The sequence below is a fragment of the Somniosus microcephalus genome, chromosome 8 (genome assembly GCF_052327205.1).
Source record: "Somniosus microcephalus isolate GS21.2 chromosome 8, FLI_Smic_1.0, whole genome shotgun sequence".
In the NCBI taxonomy this organism is placed as follows: domain Eukaryota; kingdom Metazoa; phylum Chordata; class Chondrichthyes; order Squaliformes; family Somniosidae; genus Somniosus; species Somniosus microcephalus.
This window is the reverse complement of record NC_140994.1, coordinates 62,571,362-62,589,865: the sequence shown is the minus strand read 5'-3', so window position 1 is coordinate 62,589,865 and position 18,504 is coordinate 62,571,362. Positions and strand designations below refer to the sequence as shown.

Sequence of the window (18,504 nt, the reverse complement as noted above, 5' to 3'; positions counted from 1 at the left end):
GTTTGAATCTCTGGGTTCTGAGCACTAATTGTGTCTAGGTAGAAAGGTACAGACACAACATGTAGTACTGGACCGTTCCAAAGAAAGATCTTAACTCAGATACGTTCTGTGGCTTTGGAGCATTGATGACAGCATCAACCTTTTCCTTCACTGGTTGCAAGCCATTTGCATCAACTTTCAGACCAAGGTACACAACCTCGGGCTGCACAAAAGCACATTTGCTCCTTTTAAGAACATAAGAACATAAGAAATAGGAGCAGGAGTAGGCCAATCGGCCCCTCGAGCCTGCTCCACCATTCAATAAGATCATGGCTGATCTGATCCTAACCTCAAATCTTCTATCACTCTCCATCCACCCGAACCCATGTGATCTCCCGGGAGAGGCGAAAAACCAGATAAAGACCCAATGGCCAATTTGGGAGAAAAAAATCTGGGAAATTCCTCTCCGACCCATCTAGGCGATCGAAATTCTTCCAGGAGATCACTCTGTCCCTATATTTTCTACAGTACTTACCTTCTGTAAAGGCGATCTCCACCCCAGCCAGGAACAGGAATAAAACCATCTCCTGAAATCTAACACAGAATTAGAACACAGTAGGAGCAGAACCAGGCTACACGGCCCCTGGGCCCACTCCACTACCCACAGGGCCATGACCATTCCGAACCTAGACTCATGTCCAATTTCCTGCCCGCTCCCTGTAACCCTTAATTCCCTTTACTTCTAGGAAACTATCTATTTCTGTTTTAAATTTATTTAATGATGTAGCTTCCACAGCTTTCTGGGGCAGCAAATTCCACAAACCTACCACCCTCTGAGTGAAGAAGTTTCTCCTCATCTCAGTTTTGAATGAGCAGCCCCTTATTTTAAGATTATGCCCCCTAGTTCTAGTTTCACCCATCATTGGGAACATCCTCACCGCATCCACCCGATCAAGCCCCTTCACAATCTTATATGTTTCAATAAGATCGCCTCTCATTCTTCTGAACTCCAATGAGTAGAGTCCCAATCTACTCAACCTCTCCTCATATGACCACCCCCTCATCCCCGGGATTAACCGAGTGAACCTTCTTTGTACTGACTCGAGAGCAAGTATGTCTTTTCTTAAGTATGGACACCAAAACTGTATGCAGTATTCCAGGTGCGGTCTCACCAATACCTTGTACAACTGCAGCAATACCTCCCTGTTTTTATATTCCATCCCCCTAGCAATAAAAGCCAACATTCCATTGGCCTTCTTGATCACTTGCTGCACCTGCATACTAACTTTTTGAGTTTCGTGCACCAGGACCCCCAGATCCCTTTGTACTTCAGTACTTTCCAGTTTCTTGCCATTAAGATAATAACTTGCTCTATGATTTTTCCTGCCAAAGTGCATAACCTCACACTTTCCAGTATTGTATTCCATCTGCCAAATCTCTGCCCACTTATTTAGCCTGTCTATGTCCCTTTGCAGGTTTTTTATGTCCTCCTCACTCACTACTTTCTGTCCCATCTTTGTATCATCTGCAAACTTTGATATGTTACACTCGGTCCCCTCCTCCAAATCGTTAATATAGATTGTAAAGAGTTGGGGACCCAGCACTGACCCCTGCGGAACACCACTAGTTACTGGTGGACATTGTGGGCATTCAACCTTTGAAGCATTGTATCTAACACTTTTAGATTATTTTCCTTGCTGCTTGTTGTGATCAACACGTCATCTTGATTGTATAAGCAATTTGGAACTCCTTGCAAAATCTTATCCATCGTAGCCTGGAAGATTTTGGGGGAGGACTTTATACCATATGGCAGCTTGGTGTATGAGTACAGTCCCTTGTGTGTGTTGATGGTGAGCTACTGTTGACTCTCTTTGTCAACATTCAGCTGAGCATAGCGTGCGACAAGTCAAGCTTAGAGAAAACCTTTGACGCAGAGAGTGCTGCATACAAATTTTGCGATGTAGGTAATGGGTACTGCTCATCGTCAACTGCTTGGTTGATAGTAACTTTGTAGTCACCGCACAAGTGTACAGTTTTGTCTGCTTTGGGCACTACTACAATCGGGGTAGCCCATTCACGTTCATCAGTTTTTACTAGCACTACATTCTCTCTGAGCTTCGCTAGCTCTTCCTTCACCGGACTTTTCAACGCATAGAGGACCAGCCTTGTCTTACAATAGACAGGCTTCGTGTTGCCCTTGATGCGGATATACGCATCACACCCAGTGATGCCCTCATAACTGTCTGTGAACATACTTTCATACTTGTTCATAATTATGTTGAGTCGCTTATTTGAAGCATCTGAACTGAAGATGTTTTTCCAGTCTAGTTTTAACTTTCTCAATCAGTCTTTACCCATGAGAGTTGGCCTGTTGTTGTAGCTCGCTACAATAATAGGCAGCTTTACTGACTGGCCATTGTGTTGAACTGTACATTCCACTTGTCCACGTGTCTCTAGGATTTCTCCGAGTAGGTTTTTAACTCTACAGTACTCTTTGTAAGTGGTATTTGATTAAACTTACTCTCATATATGTCCTTACTCATGATAGAGCAGACCGCCACCATGTCGATACACATATCAATATATTGCTCATTGATCAAAAGTTTAGTATGGAAGTCTTTCTCACGACTGCTAGCATTGCTGCTAATGGCATAGATACTGTAGATGTCTAGACCTTCAACATCAGGTGTGTTCACTTCAATATTGTGAACTCCTCCCTTTTGTTGTCGCTGCTTTGCATTGCCACTAGAATGGTTCTTACTTCCTGACGTAAGAAAACTACTAGGCACTTGGTCTAAGTATTAACAAGGCTTTAATCAACTGTTTTTCAACATGGAGATCTAGTTGTGTCCTTCACTAGTTCCTGTTAAAGAATGTCCTGAGCAAGCTGGGCCCATGCCCGAGTATTTATACTCTCCCTGGACAGCGCCACCAGCAGGCCGCCCAGTATCATAGGTCATTTCCACATGAATGACAAGATTCATGTCACTTCCTGCTTTCGATCTAGCTCTGCAAGCTGTTGAAATATGGCCTTGCTTCTGGCAGTGAAAACACTTTGCATTTCTGTATTGACAGGACCGTGAGAGTGATTTCCATTGCAGCGATAACAATTTATAGTCATAAGTCTCATAATTCACTGAACTGCTCTCACTGATATGCTTTTGACTCAGTCTCACAACTTTAGGTTTGGCGGTGACTTTGTGACTGTAGACCTCAGCTGCACTAGTCACTTGAGTTGGACAGAGCTCCCGAGCATTCTTAGAAGTCATCTCCATAGATAGGGCACTTTTGCATGCTATGTCAAATGTTAGGTTTGGAGTGTTCAGTAACTTGGACTGTGTGCGCTCATCCACCAGCCCACACACAAACTTATCTCACAACGCACGATCCAACAATGTGCCGAAGTTACATTGCAAAGACAGGTTCTTAAGAGCTACAATGTACTCACTGATGGTTTCACTTTGTTTTTGGTTTCTGGTACCAAACTTAAAGCTCTCTGCTATTTCTAACGGCTTTCCTTCGCTTTCCCTGGCGCGAGTAGGTTTGTCAATGCTTCGTAGACATCTGGCCCGATTTCTGTTAAAAAAATTGCTTTCTTCCGTTCACAAATTACTTTATTTTGAGCTTGAACATTCTCAACTGCACCTTCAATCTCAATAAATTTATTGGTCCTAAAAAACATCTCCATCCACTCAATGTAAGAACTGAATGGTTCGTGAGCTCGGTCGCACATGCCGAGGCTTCCGATGAATCCCGTAGGCGCGGCCATGATTGTCCCAATCCCATCGAACAGTGACTCAGCACGCTACCTGTGTACATGTGAGAATCAACGCTGCTGTTGCTATGTATACATTCATGCGAAGGCGAACCACAGATGATTCTGCATGAGCGTTAACAGTAAAACATCGCAAAATTTCAGTTTAGGCGTCACAAATTCACCTTAAACTTGTCCACTCGAAGGTTGAACAATGTGTCCTTCCATGATCCCTAAAAATGGCTTTAGGATCTCATTCTCGTCGCCAAAATGTAATATATGTGGGTAGAACAAATGAAGGACAGAGACACGATGAGTTGCTAGTCCATGTGCTTGCTTTACTAAGCCAGAGCGAACGGAGCATGCTCGTACCAAACAATGTGGCAAACCATGTGACAATACATTACAATTTGCGCCTGCAGCTCACCAACCTTATTTACCACGCTTTGTGCGTTTACACACATGCACTGTAAACCTATCTTTGACCACCTTGTTTTCCCTCTTAGTCTGACCCCACTTAATACCTTACTATTTCTTACTCTAGTGCTATCTGTCTCTCCCAATCTTTTGTGCACTTTGTTTCTCCTTTCTAATGCTACATCCTGGTGCCCATCCCCCTGCCAAATTAGTTTAAACCCTCCCCAACAGTACTAGCAAACCCCCCCCCCCCCCCCCATGAGAATATTGGTCCCGGCTCTGTTGAGGTGCAACCCGTCTGGCCTGCAAAGTCCCACCTCCCCCAGATCACGTCACAATGATCCAGGAATCTACAACCCTCCCTCCTGCACCATCTCTCCAGCCACGCATTCATCTGTTCTATCCTCCTAATACTATACTCACTAGTTTGTGGCACCGGGAGTAATCTGGAGATTACTACCTTTGAGGTCCTACTTTTTAATCTCTTTCCTAGCTCCCTTAAATCTGCCTGCAGGACCTCATCCCTCTTTCTACCTATGTCGTTGATAGTGATATTGACCATGACCTCTGGCTGTTCACCCTCCCCCCTCAGAATGTTCTGCAGCCGCTTAGTGACATCCTTGACCCTGACACCAGGGAGGCAACATACCATCCTGGAGTCACGTCTGCGGGCACATAAACGCCTGTCTCTCCCCTATCGAATCCCCTACCATTATTGCTTTCCCGATCTTCCTCCTCCCCCCTGTAGAGCTGAGCTGTGGACTTGGCTCTGGTTGTCCACGCCCATCGCCCTCACCAGTATTCAGTACTGAAAACTGGTCAGAGAGCACGATGCACTCAGGGGACTCCTGCACTACCTGCCTGCTCCTCCTTGTCTTTCTGATGGTCCCCCATTCCCTCTCTGCCTGCACACTCTTATGCTGCGGAGTGACCACCTCCTGAAACGTGCTACCCATGAAGCTCTCAGCCTCACAGATGCACTACAGTGACGCCAGCTGCTGCTCAAGCTCCGAAACCCAGAGCTCGAGCTCCTCCAGCCGACGACACTTCCTGCATACGTGGCTGTCCAGGACACGGGAAGCATCCTGGAGTTCCCACATGGCACAGGATGTGTATTCCACAGGACTGAGGTGCCCTGCCATGCCTCTATTTATTTGACTATTAACTAACTTACAGAAATAAACTTGATGATACAAAGATAGGCAGTATTGTAAGCAGTGTAGATGGAAGCATTAAATTACAAAGAGATATTGATAGATTAAAAGAATGGGCAAAACTGTGGCAAATGGATTTCAATGTAGGCCATCCACTTTAGACCTAAAAAGGATAGAACAGGGTACTGTCTAAATGGTGAAAAGCTAAAAACAGTGGAGATCCGAATAGAATTGGAGGTCCAGGTACATAGATCATTAAAATGTCATGAACAGGTACAGAAAATAGTCAAAAAGACTAATAGAATGCTGGCCTTTATATCTAGAGGACCAGAATACAAGGGGGTAGAAGTTATGTTTCAGCTACACAAAACCCTAGTTACTGTGAACAGTTCTGAGCACCACACCTTAGGAAGGATATATTGGCCTTGGAGGGAGTGCCGCGTAGGTTTACCAGAATGGTACCTGGACATCAAGGGTTATATTACGAGGAGAGATTACACAAATTAGGGGTGTATTCCCTACAATTTAGACGGTTAAGGGGTGATTTGATTGAAGTTTTCAAGGTATTGAGGGGAACAAATAGGGTAGATAGTGAGAAACTATTTCTGCTGGTTGGTGAGTTGAGGACTAGGGGGCATAGTCTACAAATAAGAGCCAGACCCTTCAGGAGTGAAATTAGGAAACACTTCTACACACAAAGGGTGGTAGAAGTTTGGAACTCTCTTCCACAAACGGCAATTGATGCTAGATCAATTGTTAATATTAAATCTGAGATTGATAGATTTTTGTTAACCAAATGTATTAAGGGATATGGGGCAAAGGCGGGTATATGGAGTTAGGTCGCAGATCAGCCATGATCTCATTGAATGGCAGAACAGGCTTGAGGGGCTAGATGGCCTACTCCTGTTCCTATGCTGCTGAACAATCCAGAGAGGTGGTTTAACTTCTAAGGTCACAAAGCTAAAATAGAGGGAGTGATGCAGAGGGAGGAGCAGAATACAAATGCTACAATGGCAAGGAAATGTGATATTACAGAACGTCTGAAGAAGAAACATTCCAACCATGTGATACCGTTCCACAAATAAAACAACCAAATGAACCACATAATGTCCATTATAAATGTTCCATTTTTATTGAGAAAATACACACAAACACATTTTATTACAGGTATTTATGCCCAGTAATTAGAAATAGGCTTCTCGTATTGAAAAGTTTTATTCAAATATAAAGTCTTCTCACAAACTGCATTAAGTGAAAATACATCACATTTTCCTCAAAAATATTTTTTGAAAATATATTAATTAAAAACAAACTCTTGGAAATACCTTAAAATAACTTTCATTATCAGGACTGAAAGTTAGCAAACTATATTATTACTGTATTAAAAGCTTTGTATCTTTTGTATAAGACTGTAATATTGTAAAATTGTAGTGGGTGTGTGATGTTGAAGAGCTTCCCATCAGTCACATGGTCAGCACAGACCAATCATTTCCACAAAAACACACCATGCAGCCATATTGTTCTCTGCTCCCCTATGCTCGGTTCAGTTTCCCAGTCCTGCTCTCAGGCCCCATGCGTCTCCATGGTCTCTCACTGAGAATCCCACTCTGATCGACCTCACCCCCCATTTTCACTCAAGCCCATCCTCTTCCTCACTCCTTTGTGTCCACCCTGATATGCTAGCTTAGATGTGCTAGGATCAATAAATGTTATGTATCTGTAAGATTGTCTGACTATACAATTGCAGATATTGCATAGAATTTACAGCACAGGAACAGGCCATTCGACCCAACTGGTCTATGCCGGTGTTTATGCTCCACATGAGCCTCCTCCCACCCTACTTCATTTAACCCTATCAGCATATCCTTCTATTCCTTTCTCCCTCGTGTGTTTACCTAGCTTCCCATTAAATGCATCTATGCTAATCAGCTCAACTACTCCTTGTGGTAGCACGTTCCACATTCTAACCACTCTTTGGGTAAAGATGTTTCTCCTGAATTCCTTGGTGGATTTATTATTGACTATCTTGTAATTATGACCCCCCCCCCCCCAACCCCACAGATATATGGCTGTAGCATCTCTTTCCATTGCTGGTTGGTCTGTGCTGGCCATTCAAACAGTATCACGTGGTTAACACAGACAAATCAGATCACAGAATCCATGCGGATCGGCCACCCATTATAGACCCAGTCCAAATTTCCTTTCCATGACTTAAATGGAAAGGAAAATCAGACAGACTGTATAATGGGCGGCCAGTTTTCCACCACTGCCAACGATGAAGATCGGCCCCACACTGTAGCCATGTTGGATTTGGCTGATTATTCACTGGGGAAAAATATTTAAATAAAATCAGATGATGACTGATTTTATCTAAAGTTGAAAGTTGCCTATTTTAAATGAACCAATAGGATTGACGCTGGGTTGCCCCAGTGTCACTAACAGAAAGGCACAAGTGGCCCCTCAAACTGAGGAGGCACCACTCATAATTGAACATAAAATCTAATCAAACTTAAATAACCTCATAATTTAAATCATAGTATTATTGGTGGCAATAGACATTATTCCCTGCAGTGCCCACCGGTATTGGAAGGCCCCAAGCCTACATGTTCCCTCTCTAAGGCCACCTGGGCACGGACTCGACCGTGAAAGAGAGGCAGGCAAGAACAACAGCTTGTATTTATATAGCACATTTAACATAGTAAGAAGTCCCAAGGCGCTTCATAGGAGCGATTATCAGACAAAATTTGAGACTGAGCCTTTAGGACAGGTGGTCAAAAGCTTGACAAAAGAGGTAGGTTTAACGAGTGACTTAAAGGAGGAGAGAGAGGTTGAGAGGCAGAGAGGATTAGGGAGGGAATTTCAGAGCTTGGGCCTATACAACTGATGGCAAGGCCGCCAATGGTGGAGCGATGAAAATCGAGGATGCGCAAGAGGCCAGAATTGGAGGAAGGCAGTGTTTGAAGCCACGTGCAACATGAAACTTATCAGAAACAGTGTGGCAGAGGAAATGGAAAAGGCAGCCAGGAGGCAGGGCCAACAAAAACAAGTAAAAACTGGTGGTTCAACTACAACGGTGAAAAAGAACAATGACATGCAGGGCAGGAAAAAGAGAGGAACATAAAATAAAAGGAGCTAAGGATAAAAGCAAATGAGAGAGAAAGGGAAAAAACACAAAACTGAGTTGGAAAAAATCTCTTGTGGGATTCGTGGTTTTTAAATGTAATTGTGGAAAGTCAAAGTCTTGACTAGTAACGCCAGTAAATAGTTCAACAGTCAAAAGGTGCGTACAACAAAATCCACTGCAAACTAACCACTGATATTTAGCCCACAAACTGTGGTCATGTAAGAACACTTAATTACTCTATATGGCTGGATATTTGACAGCACATCTATATTCTTTGGTGAATTCAGAATCCTAAAACCTTGCTCCTCTTCACAAGTTCATCACATACCTCTCCTCTATCTCCTAAATATGGGAACCATTTTCTAGCTTAGCCTGTACTTGAATTCGTTTGTGGCAGATGATGACAGGAGACCAAAACCTGGAAATTACTGAGCGAACTCGTATCAAATTCCTCTCACTGCTATTTTAATGGAGGTATTACCTTGTTTATTTTAAAGGATTAACACTTCCATTATAAATAGTGGAGCAAGGAATATGATATAATGTGTTAAGCATCTGTACGATAATGTCAAACCCAGTCATTGCTAGCTCATTGGTAGGATCATTTCAAATTGGAAAAAAAAATGGCAAAACAATTGTGAGGTACTTTTAAGTCCTTTAGCACTTTGAATCCTTCATATATTGTTGCAATTTATACAAAACTTTCATATTCTATGAACTGAGGTTATTTAACATTAGAAGAAATAAATAACCAGCAATTTAGTGCAAGTATTTAAGTATAAATATAATAATTGTTTTCAATATTATAAGTTGACCCTCCATGTGCACATTTTGGTGTTTGCTACAAAAGATAGTTACAGAATTGGCCAAGAGTAGTGAAATACTCTTTTGCAAAGTCAACCGCCTTTTTCTATGTGGGCCACGGTGGCCTGATTCATTATTTCGAAGGCACTGTATGCTGTATTGTTGTGATGGCGTTTCGTGCTCTATATGGAGAAAGCTGGAACTTAACAATTGTGTACTCAGCACTTCTGGTTACTGTTTACGACGTGCTATAGAAGGCTTGTGCGTTAGCACCTTCAGTCATTAATTTTATAATCAGTCCATTTATATCATACCTTGCTGGTTAACTGTTAAACATGTGCAGAATGACTGCATTGTGTAAACTAAATTAACTTGGTTACTCTAGATTAAACTGTAATCATATTTCACCTTCTAACGTCTGCTGTACTGAAGCTTTTTTAAAACTGTTGAAAATGAGAACATTCAGAACTTTTATTAAACATTTTTAGAATAGATAATTCTGTACTTAATTATAATTGTATAAAATCACACATCTAAACAGAAAAGGCTAAAGCGCGGCTTTAGAAACCGAGTAAACAGAGCGTTATGAAACAATCGTTCACAAGTACTTGTGATCAGTATTGTTCCAGAGCCCTCATCAGGATACGAAGAAAGAAATAACTTGCATTTATAGAGCACCTTTCATGACCTCAGGACGTTCCAAAGCGCTTCACAACCAATGACTTACTTCTGAAGTGTAGTCATTGGCGGCAGCCAATTTGCACACAGTGAGGTCTCACAAACAGCAATGAGATAAATGAGCAGATAATCTGTTTTGGTGATGCTGGTTGAGGGTTAAATGTTGACCGGGACACCAGGAGAACTCGCCTGCTCTTCTTTAAATAGTGCTGTGGGATCTTTTACGTCCACATGAGAGAGCAAACAGGGCCTCAGTTAATTGTCTCATCCACAAGACGGCACCACTGACAGTGCAGCACTCCCTCAGTACTGGAGTGTCAGCCTAGATTAGGAGCTCAAGTCTCTGGAGGGAGGCTTGGTTCCATGACCGTCTGACCCAGAGGTGACAGTGCTACTACTGAGCCACGACTGGCTCCCACATAGTTTTCAAGGTCAGTTTCTTAACGCTGAAAGAGCATGAAAGTCATTTTCTGAAGTTAGTATATAGTGCAAAATCTCATACGCTGTTACTTAGACAACCCTGTCGCAGCTGGGTTTCATCTGTCAGAAGTATAAAATATCACATTTTTTTATTTTGATACTTTAAAAATTATTTTTTTTAAATGCACAATTTAAATAATTACACTTACTAATTACTGCATCATCCTGAGAAAATCTTAGTTAAGGGTATGAGTATTTAGTCAGTGTATTCAGAAAGCAAGTCATCGACCACCCTTGCCCATTAACGAGTTGTTTAAGTGTTCTACCAGCAACTACATTCAAATTTCAACTATGTTCCTGAGTAGACCCTCCACTTAATTTCAAAACATAATAGGCCAGGGTTAATTCTGACTTCATTTTGCCTTTCTGGTGCTGTTGTACCATTTACGGATAGCAACTCCAGTGGTGCCAACTGTCACACAAAGTGCTCCTCCCAAACTCCACCAGGTAGGGGAATGATTGAGGAATAAATACTGCAATATAAAGGCCAGGACCACTTCTGTTGTCTTAATAAGAGCCACGGGTGCAGCTTTCTCTATCTGCAAAGCTTTGGTGAGAAAGGTCTGACCTCCTACCCCTAAGATGCCGATCAGGATTATAAAGGCTCGATCCACACCACAGAAGGGCAGGCTCCATTCCTGAATGATTGAGATCACAATCACGGACAGAACTAATCCAATCGCTGAGTAGTACCAGATGGAAAGGAAATAATTTACGGATTTTCCCATTTTCCGGATCACGATCAGCGTCAATGCAGCACAGATTGCGCTTCCGAAAGCAGCGACAGTTCCCTTGATATGATTCTTGTAGTCGCTTTCAAACCCAGAAGCACGAGCGCCAAAGAGAAACGGTGGTCTGGCGATAAGGATTACCCCAGCTAAAGTAAAGGCGGTGAAGACAGGATCCCACAAAGTGCATCTTTCCTTCAGAAAAATCCATGCAAATATGGTGACGAAGACCGGGTTACTAAATAGAATAACAGTGGCGTCGGCCAAAGGCATCTGTTGAATGGCATAGAAAAGCAGCATCATGGCTGAAGCACCAAGGAGCCCTCGCATGAAAAGCAAATATCTTAGGCCCTTTGGTCCCAGAATGTCTAGTCTGCAAAGCAATTTGACAGATTTTTAAAGTGTTAAAATTTAGTGCAAGTGTTTTTCTTACCCATAATACATTTTATTTTACTTTCGGTTTCTTAATGTAGTTAAAAGAGATGAAGTAGGAAATATTTTGTGGCTTAGCTTTACGTACAAGGGCCAATTTTCCCATTCGTTTACAAATGAATGGACAAACGATCGTGAGGGAATGCCACCCACAGCTTCCCTACATGCACTGCGCCCGGTGGGCGACGTGGAATCATCCAATCATTTTCCCCCAACCCTCTCCCCATCTTAATTCCAAACCCCACTGTTAGACATCTGGAGAGATGTATGTTGGACATCTTGGGGAGTTAAAATTTTAACAGTCGAACTTCTTTATATCTTAGAGCAACAGGCTTTCCGATATAAACAGGATGACTTTAAAGTGTCGTGAAGAGAAGGCATTGCTTGTTTTCTGAAATGTAAAGTGCTTGTGTAAGGGAATAAGTGTTAGTAATGACGTCACCCATGAGTGGTTTAGTTTTAGGGTAATAAAACAGGGGTAGCAAGCCCATTTGTTAAAGATAACATTAGGTAAAGGAAGTCTTTTTTAAGGGAAGTGGTTCTGAGGTAAACAATTGCAAACTGTTTACATAGATAGTCTGTTTTCAGAGGATTTAGGGAATAGATATGTCATTTCGACATTTTCCTTTGATGTGGTCAAAATATGGTGTGTAAAGGAGCATGGTTTTCAACAGTATCTCAGAGCGTGCTCGAAAGGCAGAGAAACTGAATATCCACTCTCTGTATACAGTTACAGGCCAACCACCTTTTTACTGTGTATCAATAAAGTCTGTTCTCGTGCTTACGCGAAACGTGTTGTTGTGAACCAGAGGAGAAAGGAAGTTGCTTAAGATTTGGTGCCGTGAACTCATCCAACGAATATGCGGATGGTGAGTATGGATTAATACCGATAGTAGCTATAACTATCTCCTGGGAACCGCGATCTAGGGAATGGGATGGAATCAGACAAAATAGTTGGTTTCTTGACCAAGTTGGTCCCTTTGAAAATTTCTGACTGGTTTAAAAATAACGGGGGGGTCCTTACAGTTTTCCAAGGAAATTTTAAATGGGAGCTGGGAGGAGATTGAGCAGGCACTGGAGAATGTGTGCCTGTAGAGACAAAAAGATAGTAATGTTCCAGTTTCAACAGAAACAAAATGAAAGGAGACAGAGAGCATACCTATTGCAAGGGCTTTGTCTGGGTATAGGTGCTTTGTGGAGAAAGCACGCTCAGACACAGGCTGAAAATAGGGTCTTGAAGGCAGAAAGAGAGAAGCTTAAAGAGGAGTTTGATGTAGTCAGGGTCCACACTGCGCAAGCTACTAATTCCTTCCTGGCTAGTCACAAAGCTGTGGCGCAAATGTGTGATGCAAGAGAGGAATTGGAAGATAAAGTGCACAGCTTAGAAGTTGAGGTGGGCAGACTACAGTTAGAAAAGGCGCTGGAAAAAGGGTGCCTACAGAAACAGAAACATACACAGAACTTGGAACAGAAGCAGAAACAAAAAGACAGTGGCCTTGGGCTAATGAAAGAACAGTCTGAGCTCTGAGGTGTTGCTCATTAATTTGGAGAAAAAAGCCAAGGATGAGAAACTGGTACAGAAACAGTTAGAGACTAAAGGAATGGGAGAAGCTTGCTCAGAAGCACTTAAAGTTTCTGTAGGAATGGGCTGTCTCAGAACTGATGAGATGTTCAGTCAAAAGATAAAATGTAGGAGTTCTAAGCATGGTCTAAGGAATGTGGAATGGAAGTTGGAATGTTGAAAATGCTGAGAGAAGCAGTTATAGCAGTTCCGAATGGTGAAGTGAGTAAAGGATGGGGACTCTCGACTGAATATTCAGCTAATAGATCAACACATAAAAACCATAAGACAAACATAAGAGCAGGAGTAGCCATTCAGCCCCTCGAGCCTGTTCTGCCATTTAATGAGATCATGGCTGGTCTGTACCCAACTCCATATACCCGCCTTGGCTCCATATCCTTTTAGAACCTTGTCTAGCAAAAGTCTATCGATCTCAGATTTACATTATTAATTGAGCTAGCATCTACTGCTTTTTGTGGGTGAGAATTCCACACTTCTACCACTCTTTGCATGAAGATTGTTTCCTAACTTCTCTCCTGAATGGCCTGGCTCTGATTTTAAGGTTATATTCCCTTGTCCTAGACTCCCCCACCAGCGGAGAAAGTTTCTCTCTATCTACCATATCAATTTCTTTCAAAATCCTAAAAACCCTCAATCAAAATCACCCCTTAACCTACTACATTCCAGGGAATACCAGCCTACACTATATGACCTTGCATCAGTAAAACTTCTCAACATTCGAGAAGAACTAATTCCTTGCCCCCGTCAACTGTTGGAATAAATTTACAGTTAGTTCTGAATGACTCACAGAACCGAGTTTGTCATTCTGTAGCAGATCTCTAAAAACCTGCCCTTGTGTAAGAAGGGATCTGCCACCATGTGGTGCTGCAGAGTACTGCAGGATAACAGCAGCAGACAACAGGGTTCGATTTTAACTATCGGTGGGTCGACTGGTGGAGCGCACCAGCTGCCCGCCTGATGGGGCCGGCGGGAGGACAAGTCCATCTCGAGGATCGGGCCTCATAACCATATTTGTGACAGACAACAGGCTTCTTGCCATGACTCAGGGCTTCAACCCAGCAGCAAGGTATGCCAGGGGGATGGGCGAACGCAGAGGTCATGGTGTGGGGTGGGGGTTAGGGTGGGAGCCTGGGGTGGTGGTGGCCCACATTATTCTTGTGGAGCCCAGAGGAGCACTTCCATTAGGCCTCTTTCAGGATGGTGTCAGCTGGATGGGGAGCAGTACAAGGCGGTAAGTTTTCCCACTGCAATTTTTGAGGCAATCCCACCTTATTTACACCTGTGGAGCCAGTGAAAACCTCCCCCCAGGAGTGTTATAATTGTGTTTCTGAAGGGGACGAATTTGTAGAATATGACAAGACCAAAGTAGGCAATAAAAGAAGCTACACACTCCAGAGTTTTCCAGAAAGTCTAAGGAGCAGTAACGTGGCTTTATTGCAAGATTATGAATGGCAATCACTGCACCGTTACCTCTGGAGTCCCCAAGGATCTGTCCTTAGGCCCCTCCAATTCCTCATTTACATGCTGTCCCTTGCCAACATCATAGGGTCAGCTTCCACATGTATGCTGACGGCACCCAGCTCCACCTATGCATCACCTCTCTCATCCTCTCCACTGCCTCGGTGTGGCCCAACATCCAGTCTCAGGTGAGCCGCAATTTCCTCCAGTTAAATAATGGGAAGACCAAAGCCTTTGTCTTCGGCCCCCACCACAAACTCTGTATCTTTACCCCCGATTCTATCCTACTTCAGCCCCTGTGCTCGTGAAACTCTCAACCATGCCTTTGTTACTTCCAGATTCAGCTATTCCATTAAGAGAGAGAGAGAGAGAGAGAGACTTCCCAATATTTAGTTGGAGGAAATTTCTGCTCATGTCGGAAAAGCAGTCTGGAGACAGTGGAGGGGTCGAGAGAGGTGGCGGTGAGGTAGAGCTGGGTGTCATCAGCGTACATGTGGAAACTGATGCTGTGTTTTCAGATGATGTCACCGAGGGGCAGCATGTAGATGAGAAATAGGAGGGGCCCAAGGATAGATCCTTGGGGGACACCAGAGATAATGGGCGCAGGAAGAGAAGCCATTGCAGGTGATTCTCTGGCTACGACTGGATAGATTAGAATGGAACCAGGCGAGTGCAGTCCCACCCAGCTGGACGTCGGAGGAGAGGCATTGGAGAAGGATGGAGTGGTCAACCGTGTCAAAGGTTGCAGACAGGTTGAGAAGTACGAGGAGGGACAGTATACCACGATCACAGTCACATAGGATGTCATTTGTGACTTTGATGAGAGCCGTTTCAGTACTGTTGCAGGGGTGGAATCCTGATTGGAGGGATTCAAACATGGATTTTTGGGAAAGGTGGGAATGGATTTGGGAGGCGACGACACGTTCAAGGACTTTGGAGAGGAAAGGGAGGTTGGAGATGGGGCGGTAGTTTGCAAGGTCAGTGGGGTCAAGGGTTCATTTTTTGAGGAGAGGGGAGATGACAACAGATTTGAAGGGGAGGAGGACAGTATCTGAGGAGAGAGAACCATTAACAATATCAGCTAACATGGGAGCCAGGAAGGGAAGTTGGGTGGTCAGCAATTTGCTTGGAATAGGGTCGAGGGAGCAGGAGGTGGGTCTCATGGACAAGATGAGCTTTGAGAGGGCATAAGGGGAGATAGAAAGAAACTAGAGAAAGATGCGAGTTCAGGGCCAATGAAGCACATTTGAAGTCTAGTTGCTGTTGTAATGTAGGAAGCGCAGCAGCCAAATTGCACACAGCAAGATCCCACAAACAGCAACGAGGTCATGACCAGATACAGGTAGACTATCCTTTATCCGAAAACCTTGGGACCAGCCGTGTTTCGGTTTTCGGAGAATTTCGGATTTCGGAAGGTGGGTCGGTGGGGGGGGGGGGGGGGGGGGGTCGGCGGGGGTCGGGGCCGGCGGGGGTCCGCGGGGGGGTCGGGGCCGGGCAGGGGGGTCGTGTGCACGACTTACGCTGACGCTCAGCGTAAGTCGGTGGGGGTCGGGGTCGGCGGGGGTCCGCGGGGGGGCGGGGGGGGTCGGTGCCGGCGGGGTCGGTCCGCGGGGGGGGGGGGGGGGGTCGGGGTCGGCGCGGGGGTCGGCGCGGGGTCGTGCACACGACTTACGCTGACGCTCAGCGTAAGTCGGTGGGGGTCGGGGTCGGCGGGGGTCCGCGGGGGGGGTCGGTGCCGGCGGGGTCGGTCCGCGGGGGGGGGGGGGGTCGGGGTCGGCGGGGGGGGGGGGGTCCGCGGGGGTCCGCGGGGGGTCGTGCACACGACTTACGCTGACGCTCAGCGTAAGTCGGTGGGGGTCGGGGTCGGCGGGGGTCCGCGGGGAGGGGGGGGGGGGTCGGGGTCGGCGGGGGGGGTCGGCGGAGGTCCGTGCGCACGACTTACCGTTTATCCGAACTTCCGAAACCGAAACCCTCTAAAAACCGAAGGTTTTTTCGTTCAGCGTAAGTCATGCGCACGACTTACGCTAGAGGGTTTCGGTTTTCGGAAGTTCGGATAAAGGGTAGTCTACCTGTAATCATTTTTTTCCCCAAATGATGCTGATTGAAGAATAAATATTGGCCAGGACACCAGGGAACTCTCCCCTGCTCTTCTTCGAAATAGTGTCATGGGATCTTAATTACCACAGATTACCTACAATTTATACCTGTGCAGCTATCAAATTCAACTAATTTGATCGGTTAGTTGCAAACTAAGACTTTAGCTGCTAAAGCATAAATTACCCAGTCAGAACAATTACTCCAGTAATGCATCAGGAGAGCTTTGGATTACATACCGGTTAAGAGATATGAAGATAAAAGATTAACGTTGTCTAAAGGAACATTACACACAGATGCAAACAATTCAGAACCAATTGATGCTTTAGCAGTTAAAGTCTCAGTTTGCTGCTAACCAATCAAATTGGTTGAATTTGATAGCTGCACAGGTATGCAGTGCAGGTAAACAAATATAACAAACTTTATATTCATGGGAATTGAAAGGGACAACGTGGTAATTTATGGAATCTTGAGGGTTGTGAAATTAATAACACGCCCCTTTTAATAGTTGTTACACAAATTACACACTTTTTCACATATGCATTACTTTATGCTATGGTAACTCCAAACATAATACATGCAATATATAGCAAGCCACAAGATGCTTATTTTGTACTTACTCATTGTATATAATGATGGGACATGTAAATATCCACTGAAATAAACATCGAAGCCCACTGATTTCCAGAGCGTGAACTCCTTCGATTTTCTTCACCAAGAGTGAAACGGCTGAAAAGAATACACAGGACAACAACGCGTAGCATAAACCAAGGCCCACCCATTCAGGCTTCTTCTCTGTTGCTGAAAGGAAGAAGAAAACTAATTTACCAAAATATTTTAGCAATAACAGCTACAATGTAGGAGTATCATAGAATTTTTTTATTCCTTCATGGGATGTGGGCGTCGCTGGAAAGGCCAGTATTTATTGGCCATCCCTAATTGCCCTTGAAAAGATGGTGGTGAGCCGCCTTCTTGAACCGCTGCAGTCCATGTGGTGAAGGTACTCTCACAGTGATGTTAGGGAGGGGGTTCCAGAATTTTGACCCAGCGACGATGAAGGAACGGCGATATATTTCCAATTCAGGATGGTGTGTGACTTGGAGGGGAACTTGGAGGTGGTGGTGTTCCCATGCGCCTGCTGGCCTTGTCCTTCTAGGTGGAAGAGGTCGAGGGTTTGGGAGTAGCTGTCAAAGAAGCCTTGGTGAGTTGCTGCAGTGCATCTTGTGGATGGTACACACTGCGGCAACGGTACGCTGGTGGTGGAGGGAGTGAATGTTTAAGATGGTGGATGGGGTGCCAATCAAGCGGGCTGCTTTGTCCTGAATGGTGTCAGCACAGCACAGGACAGGAACAGGCCATTCGGCCCAACTGGACTATGCCAATGTTTATGTTCCACACGAACCTCCTCCCACTATACTTCATCTAACCCTATCAGCATAATTAATATATGCATTGTAAATAGTAATTTTACAGTACATTTATACGGAGATGGACTCCAGTCAGGCAGTACCTCATTTCTACTGCCCGACTCCAATTGCAGTTCTCCAAGCCAGAGCTCCCCTCCCAGCCAGTAAAACTTAAATGTTTAAGGGAGCATGGGCAGGCACACCCACACTCTTAACATTTAAATCAACTCCAAGTTAAGTTTAAAAAGAGACCCGATCTGTACAGAGTTACACTCCATGTGGGATCAAACCCAGTGTGTGGGTGTCTTGGCTTCTCTCTGGTTTCATTCTGGTCTCGGAGCTACACTGAAACCACTTAACAAAGTCTGGACTTCAATGCCACTGTTAAGAGGCTACAACTTTCTTGCTACTTTT

The 18,504-nt window shown here is 44.4% G+C and overlaps 1 protein-coding gene across 1 annotated transcript in view; it reads right to left on the bottom strand.

The window, feature by feature from the left end:
- Positions 1-6,401: 6,401 nt before the first annotated feature.
- slc35g1 (solute carrier family 35 member G1) overlaps positions 6,402-18,504 on the bottom strand; it is a 74,661-nt gene continuing 62,558 nt past the window's right edge. The window contains exons 2-3 of the mRNA XM_085994807.1: positions 17,305-17,485; positions 6,402-11,491 (exon numbers count right to left, since the gene is read on the bottom strand). Of these exons, the coding sequence (XP_085850933.1) occupies positions 10,744-11,491; positions 17,305-17,485 (929 nt within the window). The 3' untranslated portion in view covers positions 6,402-10,743. The remainder of the gene's footprint in view (positions 11,492-17,304; positions 17,486-18,504) is intronic.